The sequence below is a fragment of the Nannobrachium achirus genome (assembly GCF_963921795.1).
Source record: "Nannobrachium achirus genome assembly, chromosome: 16".
Classification (NCBI taxonomy): domain Eukaryota; kingdom Metazoa; phylum Chordata; class Actinopteri; order Myctophiformes; family Myctophidae; genus Nannobrachium; species Nannobrachium achirus.
In genome coordinates this window covers 13,465,840-13,478,131 of record NC_137823.1, presented here as the reverse complement: position 1 = coordinate 13,478,131, position 12,292 = coordinate 13,465,840, and the positions used below count along the sequence as shown (strand labels likewise).

The window sequence follows — 12,292 nt, the reverse complement described above, 5'->3', positions numbered from 1 at the left end:
ATAGAGCCCTCAGAGTCTTGCTAAAGGACACTTCAAGAGTAACTCTGGGGGAGCCCGGGATCGAACTGGGAACCTTGCGGTTCTACATCCGGCCACTCTACCCCTTTTTACTCATTACTCATTTCTCAGTATTTACTACTTAAATTACTGAAAGTAAGAGTAATAGTAGAGCATTTAAAAATTACTTTAAAAGTACAGATCCTCAAAAAACTGTTGAGAACTTACTTGAGTACTTTTAATTGAGTATTTTACCTCTACCTGTTGGTGGGTGTGGTTACCTGTAAGGGACGTGTTTAGCTCCGTTAGCCAGGGCCAGCAGGACGTTGCCCAGGGCGGACAGAGACAGGCTGCTGCGTACACCACCCGTCTCTCTGCTCCCGCTGATGTCCGTCTCACAGCTGCCCAGGTCCAACAGATGGAGGCGACAGCTCCCTCCTGACACTGAGAGAGAGAGAGAGAGAGAGAGAGAGAGAGAGAGAGAGAGAGAGAGAGAGAGAGAGAGAGAGAGAGATTGACAATTTAAACATCACCAATGTTATAAAAAAAAAATCCCATATCTGCTTGGTGAAGTACAACAATGTGCAAACACAGCAGCAAGATTCATGAGCTGCTGTGATAGGAGAAGGATATCAAATGGGACACAACCACCTTAAAGAGAAGGCTACTGATCATTGTGTCAACCTTGATACATGAAAACGTTTTCACTCCTTTCACTTGTACATATTTTGTTTTCTCATGCCAATAAATCCCTTTGAATTGAATTGAGAGAGAGAGAGAGAGAGAGAGAGATGGGGATGCAGGGAGAGAGAGGGAGAGAGAGGGAGGAAGAGATCATGTTTTGGTTGATTGATTGAATACTTTGTGATGCTAGAGTGCGGTCTAGCCATCACCAACTCGGGACTGGGCCTGACGCAACGCCCTGTCAGCCTCATCCTTCTCTCTCTGACATTAGGGAATTTAAGCAAGGACGTCTACAACTGTCCGCTAAGGTAACCGGAAATGGATCAGTGCTCGACTGATGCAGTCTCAGCCCATTCTACTACAACAGCAATTAACTTTCCACGTAACGTCTACAACGTCTGCTGCATAGACACGTCTCCAAAGAGTTCAGTAAAAGGGGTGGGAACCCGTAGCCTGCAGCTGTTTGCTTAACGATTTTGACTGCTACGGTCATAGCAGTGGTACTTCCGCCTGGTGTTGCCGTCCTGAAAACCGTTGTTGCTTAAACTCTGTATTGTATGTGACCTGTGGTCCCCATAGAGGTCCACATTTTTGAATACCGTAGTTTATTAGTCTAAAAGGATGGCACAACAAAGTCCTGGCGACTTCCATTTGTGTTTCCATTGTGGTCCTTGGTATTGAGTTCATCAAAAGAACATAATTAACACATCAAACTTGTCAACTAATACAAATAGCTACTGTATACATATTTACAGACTGAGACACACAGAAAAATCCCATCCTCATCATTTCAAGGGGATTTCAAATCTATCTCTCCTCTTAGTTTTCTGACTTCTCTCTCTCTCTCTCTCTCTCTCTCTCTCTCTCTCTCTCTGTAATCAGTTTTAGTTTGCAGCTTTGTGATGTACGGCGTGATGATGAGGCAGGTCACCTTGGCGTGATAAATAAAGTCCCCGCCCATAATTCACATAATTCAAGGTGAGACCGCGAAGTTAATATGAGCAGTGAACTTATGATTTATTATAAATACAGCGCCGGCGTCAGCACCATTCACGCATAAGCACACGCACGCACACACGCACACACACACACACACACACACACACACACACACACACACACACACACACACACACACACACACACACACACACACACACACACACACACACACACACTCATTCCAGATGATCATTTATAGGAGCGTCAGGCCTTCCAAGGAGGTAAATGATAATGCCTACCACAGTGACAGGCTATCAGGGAGTCGCTAGACAAGAAAATATCGTTCAACTCAGACGCCAAGAAGTGCTTTTAGACTAGGAGGGCAAACGACTCGTGATTTTTGCAAGTCGCCTCGACTCAGTAAAAAGGTTGAGTTGAAGTCGACTTTATCGATTGATGACGTCATCACATCACACACAACCCCCCAATTATTTTGGGGGGTCCCCAAATGAACTTAATGTGAAACATTGTTTTCTCGCTCAACTGTAAACAAACCAGCGTAAAGTTTAAGTGTAAAGAGGGTATCTGCACATTTCTGAAGTGCCAATTTAAGGATGTTTTAATACCTATGAAATGACAAATTAAACATTGTCCAAATTGTCAAATATATAGAGGCAGAAATTGTGAAAATAGCCGATCTACATGCTCACATTAGTTCTGCTATTTTCACAATAGAAAGTATTTTTTCAATAGAAAGTATTTTTTCTTGTGTAATGAAGTCGACTGAGTCAACTTCATTACACAACTTTTTCGTTATTGCCCTAATTTAGACAAGGAAGAAGAAAAGTCTGGTGGACACGCGGTGTTACAGTAGGTAGTGTTAATGACTACACTGATGTTATTTACTAACGATGAGTCAGCGGTTAATAGAATGCATGGCTCGTTAATTAATTACCAGGCCTTAAATATAGGTCACGATAACTCCTAGCTGCTCAAAGTCACTGTAATGAAACTATGCTAATGAGACAAAGCGCACATGCACACATGTATGTACACTTGCACACACAGACACGCACGCACGCGCAACACACACACATGTGTGCGCACACACACACACACACACACACACACACACACACACACACACACACACACACACACACACACACACACACACACACACACACACACACACACACACACACACACACACACACACATTTCTATTACTATAACTTTTAGGATGGAAAGGAAAAGCTCACTGGTGTATGGAAAATGGCAAAGAAGAAAAAAAAGTGAAAAATAGCAGATCTACAACATGCTGTAAGCTTGTAAATCTGCTATTGACACCAGCACACAAATAAGAATAAAATACAGAAAACTTTAAACTAAACTTAGATTGTTTTTTTAGGATTAGGATTTAGAATTAAAAATCTAACCTGAATCTATTCCATAATGGTATACCTGACTAAAATCATTTTAACCACGCACGTCATACACATACACACACATTTTCCATCTACGACAACTCTCTTCAACAAAAATAGCCGAACTACAAGTTCACAACGCGTCACAACGCGTCACAGCGTTGTGAGCTTGTAGATCGGCTATTTTTGGTGAACCTTCCCCCCAAAGTAGGCATGCTGGGGTTCAAGTGGTTAAACGTCAAGTATAACATTATTTTCAGTCAGTTCTGATGGAAACAGATATTTCGCCAACAGGATGTATAAGATTCTAAAAATGATCAGTGTAATTCAGGGGTGCTGTGGATGAAACAGTTATTTACAGGGGTGCCCTGAGTCAAAAAGGTTTGGGAACCCCTGGTGTAGAGCTCCTTACTGGCTGTCTTGCTGCTGTGGGTGTGCTGCTGTTGGAGGTGCAGAGTGAAGAGGAGGTGGGAGTTCCTCCTGATGCTCTCCTCCTCACAGGGAGGCGCGCTGCTCCTCACCGCCAGCGCCGTGTCCAGGAGGAACGCTGCCCGCTCCGCCGTGGGCGCACGCAACACACACTGGTTCTGGAGCTACACAACACAAGCAACACACAACACCACAGTATGTCATTTAGACAGAGTTGGAAAGAAGTATTCAAATGTTTTACTTAAAGGAGCTATAGTCAACTTTTTCATTGTAGGGCCGACACTTTGTTTACATCCTAGTCTATAGACTAGAATGTAAACAAAGTGTTGGTCTGACAATGGCCAAAATGATTATTTTATCATTATTGTATGCTTTTTGTGGTAATTTATTAATAGAAACACATACTGTATATGAAGCTTATTTTTTGATAAAATATTTTCGAAACATTATTTTTATTTTAGCATCCGTTTTTCAAGAAAAAGTTGACTATAGCTCCTTTAAAGTGTAGGCACCATGAAATTTGCCTTGTAAAACTGTTGACACATGTCTCTAAAGGTCCCCCTAAGTATTTTTAACATATATTTGAGTCATATTAGTTTGGAAATATATAGTTACATTTGAGGTTTATAAATTAATAAGACCAACTGGGGCCATTTTGGGAAATAACTTCGGAAATAAAGTTGTCGCGTGAAAATGACGTAAACAAGAGACTCTCTCCTGCCCTCTTGTCTCGGTGAAATGCAAGCTGGACACGCCCCCCTTGCTGTTTCCTTGTCAGCACGGCTGCACGGACTGACAGCGCAGCGGTGGAAGAAGTACTCATATTTTGTACTCAAGTAAAAGTATCAACAAGTAACAGTATCGATACTACAATGTAGAAATAAACCGTTACAAGAAAATGTCTGTCACGCACTGTGAGCTTGTAGATCGGCTAATTTCAAATGGCCGATGTATATATAGTAATTAATGAATGGTTTGTAATAATAATTAAACAAAGTATTTTTAATAACTTTTTTTTTTAAATAACTGCAGAGGAGTAAAAGTAGCCTACAATGATTTATTTTGAGATGAAGTGGAGTAGAAATAAAAGTACTGAAATGTAAAACACTCCAATAAAGTAAAAATACCTCAAAAGTGTAGGGCCCTACGTAAGTACAGTATCTGAGTAAATGTAGCGTACTTAGTTACCGACTGCAGGCGAGCCGATTAGAAGAAGGCTATCTCCACCTCAAAGTACAATCAATACTTGAGTAAATGTAGGCTACTTAGTTACTTTAGCGGGCGAGCGGCTCTCATCCACTCACAATGATGACAAGCCTCGGTACAAAGTGCTTGGTTTAATACTTGAGTAAATGTTGGCTACTTATACTTTACACACGAGTCCCGAGCGTAGATGCGAGCGCAAGCCTCGGCCAAAGTGCTTGGTTTAATGTTTTATTTTAACTCTATCTTCTAATTATTATTCACTTATCCTCACAAATAGTCGCCCTGTCCGGCTGACCCCTATTTATCTTATTTTGTCATGATGATTTGTCCCAGAAACGGCCCGGGAAAGAAAAGCTCCATAAAAATCACCGAGTCACAATGGCTTGTTCATCCCGCACATGAACCTCTCATCGCGGCATGAACAGCGAACAGCAGCCGCTATCCACAAAGCCTGGAGCGAAGTCAAGACCCCCCCCCCCCCTCCCTCGCGACTGTAGACTCGTGCGAGCTGCATGTGCTTCAGCATGAATACAGCGAAATCAGTCCCATCAATTACGAAACATAACACAACGTGTGATAGCATACATATCGTTGGTCATCGTAAAAAAACTGGAAAAAACCTCCATAACCAAACACCGAGTCCCCTCTCCTCTGTTAGTTCTACCCACGGATGAGCCCGGCCGCTGGGCCGGGCAGAGCTCCAGTAGCCGCTCTAGCAAGCCTGGAGCGAGTCAAGACACGCCCCTCGCGACTGCAAGCACTTGTTTTCAATATGAATATAGCGAAATCAGTCACGTAAATTAATAAAATAATATACGAGGGGACAGAATTCAGATCGTTGGTCATGGTCATTAACAATGTTATGTATTTATCTTTATTATTAAAGTATACAATAGCGTAATTCCCACAGCCTTTTCCCATCCACTTAACACTGGGTCACGTGAGCGTGTCCCACAGATGACGCACTGTTTTGGCTCGTCACATTCCGAGGCGGCTGGGCGGTGCCTCGGGAGTTGGGACCTCCTTCTTCCTACAGCTCCCAATATTAACCCTTTCAGGGTATAGTTGCATTGGCAAATATATTCACAACTATGTCACTGTTCTATTGACACAAAGTAGTGCCCGTTATGTTACCCTTCCTTTAAGTGAAAGTATCAATACTGCAATGCATAGTAAAAGTACAAAAGGATTGCTATCAAAATAAACATAAAGTAGGCCTACTCATTACGAAGTTTTCAAATGAATGAAATGTAGAAAATCATTTGAAAACCAATGCTTTAACTCAGTGGTTCCCACACTTTCTAGCTTTTATAATAATTAAAAAACAAAATACAGGAAATCCCCCCCAAAATATAAAGTGATATTTATTTACTTGTGACCCATAATGTGTCTGCATGCGACCGAAAAATGGGTCCAGACACTGTTTGGGAAACAGTGCTTTAAAGGACGATTTCACCACTTTTCTTCATATATTGTAATTGGTCCTCAATTATGTTCATGATAAAATGGCAATTTTTTTCTACTTGGTCTGTGTCTCATAGGAGGGCTGTGTGCAGTTCAGAAACCCTTCTACCAGTGACATCATCGATGGGGAATCTAAGCTAATAGTGTGTGCCAGCGGCTACGTCATTGTAGTCCTTAGCGGCCATTTCTTGGGACAAAACACAGGTGTTTCAATTGTTTGATTGCATAGAACTAACGCTATAGTCTAATCAGAACACCTGTGTAAGGCTGTGTTGTCCCAAGAAATGGCGCTCTTAGAACTACATTTGGCACACCCTATAGAAACGGCAGGCTTTCTATTCCTGAAAAGTTGTTCTCTCGATGATAACAATAACAATATGTTTTTAAAACATGTTGTTATTTTTCTGCCCAACGACGATGTCACCTCCAGACCAAGAAGAGAACCAGACCAAGAAGAAAATAATTGCGCTCTTTTATCTGGAACATTAGTGAGGACCAGTGTTGGGCAATATTACTCAGGAGAATAATATGTTACTTATTACACAATAAATAATATTATATTACTTTTTACTTGGAATCAAGAGTAATATATTATATTATATTATATTATATTATATTATATTATATTATTGTCACGGTCTGCCTCTCCACAGACCATGTCCCCACTTGGAACACTCCCACATTCCATTCCTCCTCACAGTCCCAGTTACTCACCTGTTCCCACTCCCTCATCAGCCCTGCATTGCCATGCCAATTACACACCTGTGAACACTTCCCCAATCAACCTGCTCACTATATAACTGGACTCAATGCAAACACTCATTGTCAGTTCATAACTCTACCTGTCACCATGATGTTCCTGTGCAACCTGTTGTCATGATGTTCCTGCCTTGCTCCTTTAATGCCATGGTCTACTTCATGTAAGGTTTGCTTATTGCTTCATTAAATACTTTAAAAGTCTACTTGGTTTGTTGTGGCTCTGCTTCCGGGTTCTTCTGCTCTTCATCCGTGACAGTATGAACTGACCACTAATATGAACCCAGCAGAGTTACAACTTTTTAGGAGGAAGGTGGTGGACTTTGAGAATGCTGTTGATTGTCTCTTGGCCTCTCCCCCTAACCTGCGTGCTGTACATCTAAAGGAGATTTCTATCCAGCAACAGTGGTTTAAAGAGCGGCCATGGGTTAATCATTTTGTTCCCCATTTGAATGTGGTCCGTGAGAGACTTAAGAACTTTGAGACTAGCTCACAACATGTTTTCCAGCCAGCTTCTCAAACTATTAGGCTAGGAGTGATGGGCCTGCAACCCACTAGCCCTGTTGCTAACCAGCAGAAATTCCAGTATGTTGACCTTCTTTCGTATATTCAAAGTCGTGTTCAAATTCCTGTGTATCCTGACCCAGTCAAAGAATCGAAATTGGGCACGAGTCTGGCTCGGGGAGGTCCCCGTAATTCCAACAAACGGGGCAATATCTCCCAGGGTCTTTTAGCCACCAAGCCCACTCAGCCAGCAGCTATCCAGCCAGCTAGCTTTCAGCTTGCTAGCTTTCAATTGACTAGCAACCAGCATGCTAGCAGCCAGCATGCTAGCAACCAGCCCCCACCTACAGATCCATTCGAGGGTTCTCGTTTGGCCATTTGTGTGGGGAACCACGGGCTGCCCAGTATCTACAAACCTCCACTGCCAGAGCTCGTACTGCCCAGCGTGTCGGAGCCAGAGCTCGTCCTGTCCAACACCTCGGAGCCAGAGTCCGTCCTGGAGCCCAGTCTGCCTGCGCCCTCTGCATCCTCATCGGCTGTATCTGCTGCTGACCTGCCAGAGCCCTTGCCAGCCATCTTCCTAGATGAGCTGCCTGCGCCCTCTGCCCCCACAGCATCCCTGTCGGCCGATGACCTACCAGAGCCCTCGTCAGTCAGCTCCACTGGTGACCTGTGTATGTCCGAGGTCATGGAAGGCCTGGTCCTTGGCTTTCTGTTCAGCTGCTTCCTGCTCTCTCCGTCCTCTGGGGTCCAGTCTCCAGAGTCTCCAGCGCCGTCTGGGGTCACGTCTACAGAGTCTGCTCCAGAGTCTGCAGCGTCGTCTGGGGTCCTGTCTACAGAGTCTGCAGCGCTGTCTGGGGTCCCGTCTTCAACGGCATCTGGGGTCCTGTCTCCAGAGTCTGCCGAGTTGCCAGCGGCCCAGTCTACAACGCCGCCGCCTCCAGCACCTGCTCCGCTTCCAGCACCTGCGGCGTCCCTGGTGCAGCCTCCAGCACCTGTGTCGCTGCCTCATGCACCTGCGTCACTGCCTCCACAGCTTGCAGCATCACTGGCGTCGCTTGCAGCATCCCTGGCATCGGTTGCAGCATCCCTGGCGTCGCTTCCAGAGCCTGCTGCATCACCTCCAGAACCTCCAGCATCTGCGTCACCTCCAGAGCCTGCAGCTTCTGCGTCGCCTCCAGAGCCTGCTGCGTCGCCTCCAGAGCCTGCTGCGTCGCCACCTCCAGAGCCTGCAGCATCCCTGGCGCCGCCTCCAGAGCCTGCGGTATCCATGGCGCCGTCTCCAGAGCCTGCATCATCCCTGGTGCTGACTCCAGCAGTTGCAGCATCCCTGGTGTCATCTGCAGCATCGCCTCCAGAGTCTCCTGATGTCTCCTGCTTCACTACCTCGTCTCAACCTCCTGGTCGTCCACCAGATGACATCTTTGCTGACCTGGTCTATCATCCTGGTCGTCCACCTGACATCGGCTCAACTCCAGTTCAGCATCCAGGCCGCCTGCCTGACGACGTCTTGTCTCAGCATCCAGGCCGCCCGCCTGACGTCTCCTGCTCGGCCCCAGTCCATGGTCGTCCGCCTGAAGTCACCTGCTCGGCCTGGGGCCATCATCCTGGTCGTCCGCCTGAAGTCACCTGCTCGGCCTGGGGACATCATCCTGGTCGCCCGCCTGATGTCACCTGCTAGGCCCCAGTCCCTCTCCTCCAGCCCCCCTCCACCCACCCTGCTCCGTGTTCCGGGCCAGCCTGGTGGGACGTCTGGAATCCGTCCCTTGAGAGGGGGGTACTGTCACGGTCTGCCTCTCCACAGACCATGTCCCCACTTGGAACACTCCCACATTCCATTCCTCCTCACAGTCCCAGTTACTCACCTGTTCCCACTCCCTCATCAGCCCTGCATTGCCATGCCAATTACACACCTGTGAACACTTCCCCAATCAACCTGCTCACTATATAACTGGACTCAATGCAAACACTCATTGTCAGTTCATAACTCTACCTGTCACCATGATGTTCCTGTGCAACCTGTTGTCATGATGTTCCTGCCTTGCTCCTTTAATGCCATGGTCTACTTCATGTAAGGTTTGCTTATTGCTTCATTAAATACTTTAAAAGTCTACTTGGTTTGTTGTGGCTCTGCTTCCGGGTTCTTCTGCTCTTCATCCGTGACAATTATATTATATTATAATCATAATAAGAGTCAACAATCAGCCAAAATGGCTGTAAAATATAGCAGCAATCTCTCTTGACCACCGGATATCTGAGCAAGGAGTCTCAGCCAGACCGGAATTTACCGTACTGGGTAATTAAAAACGAAATAAATGATTTTTATCCGAAAATCGGTGATCGTCTAACCTTCCCTAGTCACCGCTCGTCCATCGATAGCGCATGGCTCCTCTGACATGAAGCGGAAGTGACGTCAGGTCCTTTCCCTGCTAAACCTTCCCAGCTCCCATCCATTTTCTGTTTAGACGATAGCATTAGCATAGCTGGAGTGCTAGGGGCTAAGCTAGCGAAAATATTCACATGGACTGTACAGTCATACTTGGATTATTTGCGCCCACATTTACGTGAACGGATCGCGCACGCGAAACGCACGGGGAGAAGATGCCAAAACCGCCACTCTATGCCAATGCAGATCGAGCCATTTCGCTGGTGACTGTGGTGAGAATACAACGGGGATCGCGTGATGGTTAGGGGATGAAGACTACATGATATTGCGCTGATGGGTCTTGTAAAATGAATGCTGTTCAGATCATAATATAATAATAGAAATTTCACGGCTAATCTACCAACAAACCATTCTATTTTGGCTGGCGAAGTTTTGTTAAACTAAATGTTTTCAAAAGACTGCCGACAAAACCAGAGTAATATTTAACTAGGATATTCTTCACAAATTAATATGGTATAATATTACTGTTTTGGCAGAGTAATCCCTTACTCTACTCGTTACATGGGTAAAGTAATAATATTATAGTAATGTATTACTAGTAACTAATACTGCCCAACACTGGTGAGGGCCAATTGGATAGGTTGAAAAGTGTTGGTCTTTAACTGACCTGAGAGCCAGAGACGGGGTCTTCTCTCAGCAGCACTGAGGGGGTGTTGGAGGAGGCTCCTCCTCCCAGGTGAGCCAGCAGGTCGGTGAGCGTCTCCTCCCTACCGCTGATCTCCACCGCCGACACTCCCACGCTGTAGGAGGCGCCGCAGCGCTCCCTGCGCTCCTCCATCACCCGGTACAGCCACGACACGGCCGTGGGCGTCACCCCCAGGCTCTGGGTGGAGCACTCTCTACCCAGCATGGTGTAGCTCTTCCCTGAATGCGGAGAAAACCACCACCACCGAAGAAGAAGAAGAGTAGAAGAATAATTAAAGATAATAAGGGTAAGGGTAATAATAATAATAATAATGCATTTTATTTATAACACACTTTACATTCTTGCAAATCTCAAAGGGCTCAAAAGCAGGGTTAAAAGCATGGCATAAAAACAACAACAAGCAATTCATCAATTACAGGGAACCCTGTTGCTAAATTAAATATTAGTCAGATAAAGAATTAAGCAAAACAGGGCACAGACAAAAAAGAAGAAAACAAAAACAAAAAAACTAAAAGAAAAGAAAACAATGTCCAGGGAATATTAATGAAACGCTTTGCTAAAAAGGTAGGATTTTAGTCTGTTTTTAAAAACATCAGTGGACTGTGGCATTCTCAGGTGTTCGGGCCTTCCACAGGCATGGGGCTGTATAGCAGAATGCAGAAGATGGTGGATATAGAAGCGAAACACTCATACACTCTGAAAAGCACTGATCAACTCTTTTGAGGCCGTTCATTCAGTCAGCAGTGTTGTGTTTATTAGTAGTAGTTGCACGTTTCTGCAAGATCTTGCACATTTCTTTCTTTTTGTAAATGAATAAACCATAGCCTCACACTCTCCTCCCTGTGGCTGTGTTCATGTTATGAATTCCTCAGTTATTTCCCCCCACAAATTCTAAACCTGACAAATATACATTCAATAATAGTTTGATTGATCTTTATTTACACAATCGTGCAGTTTGTTGCGTATGGGGGGGGGGGGGGGGGGGGGGATCTATAAGAAGAATACATAGCTCGATCCCATACATATTTCACACATAATGTTCTCATCTGTCATGATCTGTGGGAGGAAATCAACCCGTTTGAAAATGTGTGCAAATCTTTGAATATATCGTCACTGTTGGGCAGAAACTTCGTATCTCCAAGTTTCAAAAGTGTACATTCTTTCGCAAAGCAAAGGCCTGCTTCATCATACAAGACCGTCGCACAAAAGTAGTGAAAACAGACGGTTTTGGACATACAAGGTTTCCACCCGACAACGACGATATGTATTTTCTTAAGCGAACATTTGTTACTAAAATTGTGCTTCTGGTGGTCCCTGGAACTAAATATTTTGAGATGGGGATCCGTGGCCAAATACATGTAATTTTGGGGGTCCTTCACATGAAAAGGTTTGAGCACCACTATAAGACTTGCACAGATCTTTCAAAAATACCAAATCTACAAGCTCGCTGTGAGCTTGTATATCTGCTTTTTTTTATAGTTAAAGCATAAAATAATGCGTAATAATGCGTTCCCGGTCTAAATGGAAGTCTGGAATAAAATCAAATACCTTGGTCACTTCATTACTGATCAAATGACTGATGATGATGATATCTTCAGACAGTGTAGAAAACTGTATGCTCAAGCAAACACTATTGCTCGTAAGTTCAGTCAATGTTCTACTAAAGTGAAAGTGTCATTGTTTAAGACATACTGCACACCGCTCTATACTGCTCACCTTTGGTCATTTTATAAGAAATCTAGTATGCATAGGCTGCAAGTTGCATATAATGATGCTATGAGAATACTCCTT

General features: G+C 44.6%; 1 protein-coding gene across 2 annotated transcripts in view; it reads right to left on the bottom strand.

Moving 5' to 3' along the window:
- LOC308301359 (kinesin-like protein KIF26A) overlaps positions 1-12,292 on the bottom strand; it is a 161,463-nt gene that overhangs the window by 30,892 nt on the left and 118,279 nt on the right. For both annotated transcript variants that reach the window (XM_080745321.1, XM_080745320.1), the window contains exons 8-10: positions 10,463-10,719; positions 3,463-3,643; positions 279-441 (exon numbers count right to left, since the gene is read on the bottom strand). In XM_080745321.1, the coding sequence (XP_080601447.1) occupies positions 279-441; positions 3,463-3,643; positions 10,463-10,719 (601 nt within the window). The remainder of the gene's footprint in view (positions 1-278; positions 442-3,462; positions 3,644-10,462; positions 10,720-12,292) is intronic.